This window comes from Condylura cristata, unplaced genomic scaffold, assembly GCF_000260355.1.
Source record: "Condylura cristata isolate star-nosed mole 26May11 unplaced genomic scaffold, ConCri1.0 scaffold00041, whole genome shotgun sequence".
NCBI lineage: Eukaryota > Metazoa > Chordata > Mammalia > Eulipotyphla > Talpidae > Condylura > Condylura cristata.
In genome coordinates, this window is record NW_004567142.1 from 5,421,302 (window position 1) to 5,430,135 (window position 8,834).

At 67.2% G+C, this 8,834-nt stretch overlaps 1 protein-coding gene across 1 annotated transcript in view; it reads right to left on the reverse strand.

The window, feature by feature from the left end:
- Positions 1-8,834, reverse strand: part of LRRC4B (leucine rich repeat containing 4B) — a 17,291-nt gene that overhangs the window by 1,433 nt on the left and 7,024 nt on the right. Inside the window, exon 3 of the mRNA XM_012733522.1 lies at positions 8-1,084. Coding sequence (XP_012588976.1) covers positions 8-1,084 — 1,077 coding nt within the window. The remainder of the gene's footprint in view (positions 1-7; positions 1,085-8,834) is intronic.

An 8,834-nucleotide genomic window follows, 5' to 3' on the forward strand; every position in this document is an offset into this window, starting at 1 on the left:
CCGCCACGGGGTCCACGGCCGACACGTTGAGCGTGGCCGACGCGGTGGTGTTGCCGGCCGAGTTCGTCACCATGCACGTGTACTGGCCCGTGTCCTGCACCGTGACGTTGGTGAAGTTGAGCGTGCCGTCGTGCAGGACGGAGATGCGCACGCGGTAGGAGCCGTGCGTCATGAGCGTGCCGTTGGGCGTCAGCCAGTTGACGGACGTCATGGAGGTGCCCGTGCGGCACTTGAGCTCGGCGGCCATGCCCTCGGTGACGTTGAGGTCCGTGGGCGGCTCCACGATGACCGGCGCGTAGCAGGTGAAGTGCGACTGGTCCAGCTCTCCGATGTAGCGCCCCTTGAGGCCGGCGGGCGCGTGGCAGCGCGCGCAGCACGTGGTGTTGCTGGGCACCGTCTCCTTGAGCCACCAGCTGAGCCACAGCACGTCGCAGTTGCAGTGCCAGGGGTTGTGGTTGAGGTGCACGCGCTCGAGGCGGTGCAGGGGCGTGAAGAGGTCGTGCGGCAGCGACATCAGGTTGTTGTGGGACAGGTTGAGCTCCTCCAGGGACTTGAGGTCGTCGAAGGCGTTGCGCTCGATGGTGGCCACCTGGGCGTGCATGAGCCACAGCTTGCGCAGGCTGGTGAGGCCCTGGAAGGAGCCGGGGCGGATCAGGTCCAGCCGGTTGCCCGACAGCTCCAGCTCCTCCAGCCGCACCAGCGCCGTCAGGTTGGGGATGTCCTTGAGGTTGCACATCCCCAGGTTGAGGTAGCGGAGGTTCACCAGGCCCTCAAAGGCCGCCTCCGAGATGTACTCCAGCCGCTTGAGCTCGCCCAGGTCCAGGCGCCGCAGCGAGGGCACGCGGTTGAAGGCGTAGGACGGGATGCTCTCGATGGGGTTGTTGCGCAGCCAGAGCTCCCGCAGCTTGGACAGGTACTCGAAGGCCTGCGTGGGCACCGTGGTCAGCCGGTTGTCGAACAGCTCCAGCGTGTTGAGGCTGGGCAGCCCGTTGAAGGCGCCCACCTCGATCTTGCGCACCAGGTTCTTGCTCAGCTGCAGGATCTCCAGGTGCCGCAGGTGCTTGAAGGTGTCGGTCCGGATCACCTGCGGGGGGGGGGGGGGGACGGTCAGTGACGCCCAGACGCAGGCACCCAGTCCCGAGGGTGGGGCCGTGCGGCGGGCGCACGGGGTGGGAGGCCGCTGGGACAGAGCCGGCTGTGCCCTGGAGCGGAAACCCGCCCCCGGCTCCCCGGGGTTTCCCGTGCCGGAGAGCACGGGTCTCCCGCGGCGGCCAGAGAGGCGCGACTGCGTGTCCCACGTGCTCTGTGGCCCACGACTGAGGCTTGGGCGCGGGGAAGGGCCCGAGGGAGCTTTCTGGGGGGTCAAAGGGGGGGTTGGAAATGTTCCCTGCTGGCGGTCGCGCTGTGGCTGGAGACAACTGTCCACCCTGGGCTGTGTTCGGGAAAGGGGCATTTCGTGATGTGAATTATTCCTCAATAAAAATGAGTAAATGCCGCCAGCAGCAGCCAACAGCATCGGCCCACACACCTCTGGAGCCCGCCGCCGCTCCCCCTGGGAGGCAAAACTCAGTCAGTGCCGGAAGCCCAGAGATGGGGACTGACCAAGGCCTTTGTTTCAGGGGTCCAGGAAGCCCCAGGAACCCCAAGACGCTCATGGCCTTTGCAGCCAAATCCCATTTGGTGGCAAAACCCGATCAGAACACACGCGAAGCTATTTAAAGCCTGTGCTGATTTCATTCATGTGACTTTAAAAACAGCTCACTCTGGAAATACTCCCACATTTGATAAAAGGGGTGTGGGACCCCCTGGGGCGCTCTAAGATCCCTGCCTCCCCTTTCCAATGCCCAACACCCCACCTCCGCCTCCAGGATTTCACCAGCGATGGGGGGTCCGGGAAGGCCCAGCAACTAGCTCAAGGTCATGCAGGAGAGGGGCAGAGCTAGTGGGGGGGGGCTGGGCTGGGGCCAGGGTGCCGGCTGGTCACCCCAAAGGTGGCTGCCACCCCTCAGGGTTAAGGCTGGGGCAGCCCAGAAGGGGCTGGGCAGGGGAGGCAGAACCCACAAACAGGATTCTCCTCCCTGACCCCGGCTGGCACTAGGGGGGCCGGGTTGCTGTAGCTGCGACTGTCACCCCGCTGGGGGGCCTGGGGGGGCTCCCAAGGCAGACCGCGTGGTCGTGACCCAGGAGGACGCACGGGATGCCACAGAATGAGGGACCACAGTCCTGCCCTCCCCCCTGTGCGAAAGCAAACACGGAAGCAAACCCCAGCTCTTCTCGGCTGAGCCCTCCAGCCTTGGGGTGACGGGCCCCACAAAGTCACTTCTGCAGTGACAGAACAGGCACCTTTCAAAAGCAACAATTTTCGAAGACTCTGCCTGGGAGGTGGCGCCCCAGAAAGCTGCCACCTGCAGCTTCGATCTTCGATTCCTCCAGGCCACATCCAAAACCCAGCACCAGAAGACAGCAGCACCCCAAACGGTGAGATCAGTTGTAATCACGTTCCCCACCCCATGCGGGGGCCTGCGATTCCGCCGGGGGCGTTTGGCCGCACCCCCCCAGCACCCCCCAACCAAACCCACCGTGGGGTCACCCTTGTCACCGCAGGAGAGCTGGGAACCCGGTGCGCCCCCCTGCCCCCATGTCTGCACCCCCCCGCGGCTCTCAGTGCTGCGGCCGTGTTGGTGGGAAAGGCAGGGTGTGGGCGCCCTGGGCGGCAGGAGAGTGCCCCAGAGGAGCTGCGGCGGTGGGTCCCGGGGTGCGCTGGGGCTCTGGGCACGGCTCTGATGCTGTGGGCCCGGCGGGCGAAGCCCCCCGCTCTGTGGCCCCAGGGGCCCTGCTCCTGAGGGTGGCTGGGGGTGGTGCCTGGCAGGCCCCCCACTCACGTCACCCTCCCGCTGGCGCCCACTGCTCCTGCCCCTGGGGGTGCCCAGCCCAGAGGGTGGGAGAGCAGGCAGGATCTCCAGCCCCGGGGTGCGGGCCTCACCCCAGGAGCCAAGGCGCCCACAGAGGCTCGTCCCACAGGGCTGCGCCACTGCCAGGCGAGGCTGGGGTGCCCTCCGCCCCCCAGGCCCTCCACCCCGCAGGCCCGCTCCCAGCCAGGGCCCCACGAAGCACAGAGCAAGCCCTGGGGGCTGCTGCTGTTAGCAAAGATGCCCCCATGCACCCCGCGAGAGCAGGAGCAGCCCAGACTCCAGCTTCCGGAGAGAACGAGGTGGCGGCTCACAGGCCCGTCAGCACCCACGCGGGCAGCGGCCGTGCAGACACAGCTGTGACCCAGCGGCGGCTCGAGCTCCCTGCTCCTGCCTCCTTCCGGGTGCCCGCAGCCCCCTAACGGGGCTCAGCCAGCAAGGCCCGGCCTCCTCCTTGGGAAAAGCCCTTCCCAGCACTGCTGCCCCGCCTGGCTCCACCTGCCCCCCCAGCCCCTCCCCGTCCACCCGCAGCTGATCCTGCCTCTGCCCCTCTAGGGCCCTCTGTGGCTCCCCAGTGCCCTCAGAGGAAGCTCCAGCCCCGGTGAGGACTGGCGTGGCACCTGCCCGTCTTGCCCTCCCCGTCTCTCCCCGCCCCCAGCGCGTCGCCCCCGGCAGCCATGTTCTGGCAGCATTGCAGGCAGTGCCAGCTCTGCCTTTGCATATGCTGTTCCCTCTGCTCGGATGCTGTTCCTGCTTTGCCCACCTAGGGAACTGCCCTCCCTCTCAGCCCAACCCAAACGCCGCCGCCTCCTTCCGTTGCTTTTTCACTGAATGGAGACAGGGTTCGGGGTAGCCCCTGGAGGAGGGCCGCTGTCGGGGAGGTAGCGCCGTCAGCGCCCGGGCGGCGGTGACGCGAGCGCCCCCCACAGGTGCGGCTGGAGCGAGGCGCCAGGCCGGGCTCTGGCGTGGGTGTCTGGCTTCATTTCAGAGCAGGCGCCGGCTCAGTGAGGAGGAAGCGGCAGAGCCGGGGCGTGGCCCCCACGGCGCCCAGCAGTCCTGGCAGCCACAGGGTGGGGTGAGCATTGCCTGGTATCAAGACCCTGCGCCAGGGCTCAGCGCGGTCACGGCGCGCAGGGTGGGCGCGTGGGCAGGAGGCCAGTGAGACGCTGGAATGGTGCACGGTGCCGCCGCGAGCTCGCCCAGGACAGCCGGGTGCCCACTGTGCTGAGCGGCCGCGTCTTTCCAGGGCCCAGTCTCCGCCTCCTTCTCAGCCTCAGGGCGCCAGCGCAGCCGGCGCATCCTCCTGGGTTCGAATCCCACTTTTGCTGCAGACCAGCTGTGTGGCTTGGGGTGAGCGTCCTGGCGTCTCTGAGGGGCCCACTTTCCTCCAGGGAACTGCAAGGTTCTGGTGCCGCTTGGAGGGGCCCAGGACGTGGAGGGGCCGTGTCACGGCGAGGAGTGGTGGTCGACTGAGCGGGCAATGCCCTGAGCAGCTGTCCCGGGCTGCAGTATCTCCCCAGCGCCTTCCCACAAGCCTACTCCCGCCCTCCTGGGCCCCCTGTATTCCCCCTGTGTTGGGGGAAGGGCAGGCCCGCTGCCCCCTGGCTGCTCGGCCACAGCAGAGCCGGCTGGCCCAGCCCGGCCTCTGCACGCCGGCTGTGTGCTCCTCCGTGGTCCGCTCCAACCGCCGCTGGAAGGCACCAGGCCGCGCACAGACAGGCCACGCGCAGAGGGCCGTGGCTGTGGTGGCAGAGGGCGCCTGCTCACCCCTGGGTGGCGAGGCCGAGGCAGGCCCTCAGGGACAGGGCTGGGGGCCAGAGGGCACCAGCGTTCTGCGTGCAGTTTCAGTTCTTTGTGCTGTCAGGGGCACGTGTCTGTCATTACGGGGGCAAAGCAGCTTCTCTCCGGAGTGTCTGCGTCAGCGTTGTGTCTGTTCATCTCCTGTACCTAACGCTTCAGGCGTGTCTCAATGCATCTGAATTCACTCCGGAAAGCTCTTCTACTGGAAGTTTAGTCCATTTACGTTTGTTGTAATCACGGCTGCAGCTGGGCTTGTTCCTGCTGTGTTATTCTGGGCGTCCGTCTGTCCTGACTGTCACCGCCCATTTGTCCCCCCTTTCTGGCACTGAACTTCTTCTGTTTCATTTGCTCAGCTACCATTTTAGAATTTCCACGTGGTCACACGGCACCGCAACACTCCACTGAGGGACAGAACAGGGACGGGATGGTGGTTGCGAGTCTCCTGCTGCCCAGAGACGCCGCAGCACTTTGAGCACCAAGGTGGGTCCCCAGCAGCCACCGCCAGCATCTCCCTGTATGTCTCCGGACACCATCAAGCTCCCTTGTTTTTGCAATTTTTAAACAGATTTATTTATGCACACAAGAACTGGGGTGCAGGCCAGAGGTGCGAGGGCTGTGAGAGGATTCACCAGAGACAGAGTGGGGAGCAGAGCAGGCAAACCCACTGAAATCCACTGCAGAGGGGAGCAGCGGGGAAACAGGAGGGGTCTGCTGCCCCATGGGGGGTCACCCCTGGCCGGGGACGGCGCTCCTGCTGCAGTGGCTGTGATAGCTTCACGGTGCTTTGACTGACCCCTGCGCCCCCAGGGAGGCCCCTCCCTTGTTTTGATTTAATCTTCTCTTATCATAGTCCGGAACACACAAAATCACTCCAGCGTTGCGTCTGCACAGGGAGGGCACAGCCCCCTGACGCCGCTCTCAGAGCTCAACCCCGGCGGGAAGCAACAGGCCACTTTCTTCCTCTTCCTTTTGCAGTTATCTTACAACCAAACACGTGCCCCCGGAGCCCACATTCCTCTCCTCCCCCAACACTACAGACCCCACTTGTGACTCTTAAACCAAGTGTCCCTCAGGCAGGTTCTCAGTGAAGCAAGTGCCAGTGGAGGGCGCGGGCCGGGGGTCCCCTCCCTATGCTGACCCCAGGCCCCTCACCAAGCATATTTGAGTTTCAGCTCAAGCCCTGGAGGTCCCTAGAGGGCAACAGAAGGTTCTCTGAGGCCTGCTCTGTGTCAAGGAGCCTGGCAGGTGGGGGTGGGGGGCGGGGTGGGGAGAGTGGGTCACCCCCATCTTCCCACAGCCAGACCTGACGTGGGGAGGGAGACACGACACCTAATAATCATGCAAGTGACCAGTTCAGTGGCCATGGCACCAACAGACGGGGGGGCTGCCCTTTGGCGGTGGGCGGGGGCATGCCAGGGGCCCCTCGACAGCACAGCTCAGAGCAGTCTCGCCATGCTGTGGGCCGGGTCCCCTCGCAGCCGGTGGAGTCGGGGGCTTGGGGAAGACACCCCTACCCTCCCAAGGGACTCCTTTGGGGGAGTGGACACCCACAGCGAGTCATGAGGTGCAGGACTGAGGCCTGGGCCCTGCCTTTGAACCCCCCAAGTCTGCGGGCGTCCAGTGCGTTGGAGACAGACGCCGCCCGGCCGGGGAGCCTGACGGTCAGACCCGCTGTCCTGCGTGCTGCAGCCCGGCCCCGGGGACCCGCCGCCCACGAGGGTGGTCAGCGCCCCCTGTGCTCCGCTGGTGTTTTTAAGAAAATAAGCTCGGGAAATCCTCTTAAACATTCAGCCGTGGTAGGAAAACGAAGCGGTTGTTCACCTGAACTCCACCGTGATGAATTGTTTTCGCAGTTTGGACGTAATGAGCTGATAACAAAACTGAGTAAGACTGCTGGGTTTTCTCCCTTGCGTCTTTCCCACATTCCCAATTTGCAGTGTTTCTCCCCCGACCGCTGCCGTCCGAGGCCCCATCTCCTCTCCTTGTGGGGGACCCGGGGGGCTGAGCTCGGCAGGCGGGGCCCGTGTGGCCTGGGCCTGGCACCAGACAGTCTCTGAGTTCGGCCTTCAGCCTCGGGGCCCTCGCCCTGCAAGCTGCCCCCCAAAACCGTGGGCCAGCAGCCCCCATCCCCGGCCAGAGCCCAGCGGCCCAGCACCTTCCGCCGGGGGCATCACACAGCCCGCACCCCGCCAGTGGCCCCGTCCTGCGGGCCGGGCTCTGGGCGGAGAGAGGATCCGGCACCTTCCCTGCCAGGGCCTGGCAGTGCCTGGCCCCGCGCCCCACTCCCAGCCGAGCTCGGCTCCCCCAGAAGGCGTCCGCTCGGGCGCCGGGCCGGGGCACCCCGGGCTTCCTGGAGATTTCTCCTTGCCACGGCCTCTGGGTCGCCCGGCTGGGCCCCAGCCGCCCCCCACCCCGTGACCTCGCGGCCCTCCCGCTTCACTCCTCCCTCTCGGGGTGGCCTCTGGGGCCAGGCCCTGCGGGTGCCGATTCTGACTCTGGCCTGCTCCTCGCCAGGTGCTGGGTGCTGGACCGCCCCTGGGTGTCCTCCACCCGGGAGCACCTGTCCCGCCTGCCGAGCCTGCAGCGCACAGTCGGTGCTCACTGTTGAGCCAGTGGACGGTGCTGCACTCCGGCTGGCCACAGGGCTGGGGGACGGGTGGTGCGGCGCAGGGGCTCCTGGGTCTTAGCGGGGCTCCCCTGTTCCCCAGAGCTGGGGCACCTGTGTCGCCCTGGTGGACACCGGCAGCCCCGGCAGGTGCCTGTGGGGCCGGCAGGAGGACCTGGCTCCAGGGCCAGGTGTGTCCGCCTGGGCCGCGGCCAGTAGGGGGCGCCCAGGTCTGGCGGGGCTGGGACAGCTGGGAAGAGCGGTCACTGCGGTCAGAAGCCCAGGGCGGTGGGGGTGGCTCCGGCTGGGGGTGGGGGCAGGCTGAGGCAGGAAGGTGGAGGACGCTGGGGCAGCACTCAGGGGACAGGACAAGGCTACAGTGCTGGGCTGTGTGGACAGTCAGGCCCTGCCGTGGGGCCGGCAGAGCCCAGCTGTGGGTCTGGAGACCCTCTGGATGGGCACTGGGGCTGGCACCAGCCCTGTGCTGTAACTAGGGGTGCCCTCTGCCCCCCAGAGACGTCTCCTCACAACCCCCCGCCCCCGCCGTGGTCGAGGCTGCAGTGGGCTGGCCACTGCTGGCCACTGCGGGCCACCGCTGCCTGGAGCCTGACTTCTGTGCTGGGGCCCAAAGTCCCCCAGGCTCTGAGATGGGGCCGAAGCGCACAGTGTGAGCAACAAGTTTGGGGCCCCGGTAAGACCTGACTGGGTGCTTAGAGGCGGCTGGGCCGGGAGGCGCCCGGTGGACGCAGGACTGCGCCAGCTCCGGAGCACGGTGTGTTCAGCACCGCCCGGGGGGAAGCCTGGGCTACCCCGCAGCTCTTGGGGAGGCACAGCGTCACCCCAATTCACGGATGACAGACTGGAGAAGGTGCGAGGGGTGTAGTCAGGCCGGCCACGGGGGCGGCGCTCGCCGGGGGCCCCGACCCTCACCGCGGCCTTGGGGAGTGCACGGCTGGGCCCCCCGCGCCACGCGGAAATGGCAACTAACTGGGGCTCTTCGCGCATAGGCCGCCTGGGCCCAGCGCCCCGAGGCGGGCGGGCTGCTCTGGGGTGCGGACTGGGGTCTCCGAGGACCCCCGGCGACCGTGTGGCCCTGCGCTCTGACGAGCCTCAGAGCGGGCGCCTCGCGCTGTCCTCTGCGCGCGTTTATACGCAAGAAACGGCCGCTCTCGAGCCCTGCTAGACGGTGTGGGCAGGAGGGCCGGAGCCGGCGCCCGGGTTGGGGCGGTGCCCCCCGGTGAGGGCGGGGGGACGGACCGGCATGAACGCCTGCGGCCAGGCGCAGTGAGTGCCGGTTCCGGACAGGCATAAAGCCCCGGCGCCCGCAGGCCTGTGGCTTCAGAAGCGGCCCGGGCTGACGGGGCTCCCAGGACAAAGGGCAGGCCCAGGCCGCTGCTGGGCCGGCAGGGGGTGCGCCCCGCGGTAAGGGCGGGGGGACGGACCGGCATGAACGCCTGCGGCCAGGCGCAGTGAGTGCCGGTTCCGGACAGGCATAAAGCCCCAGCGCCCGCAGGCCTGTG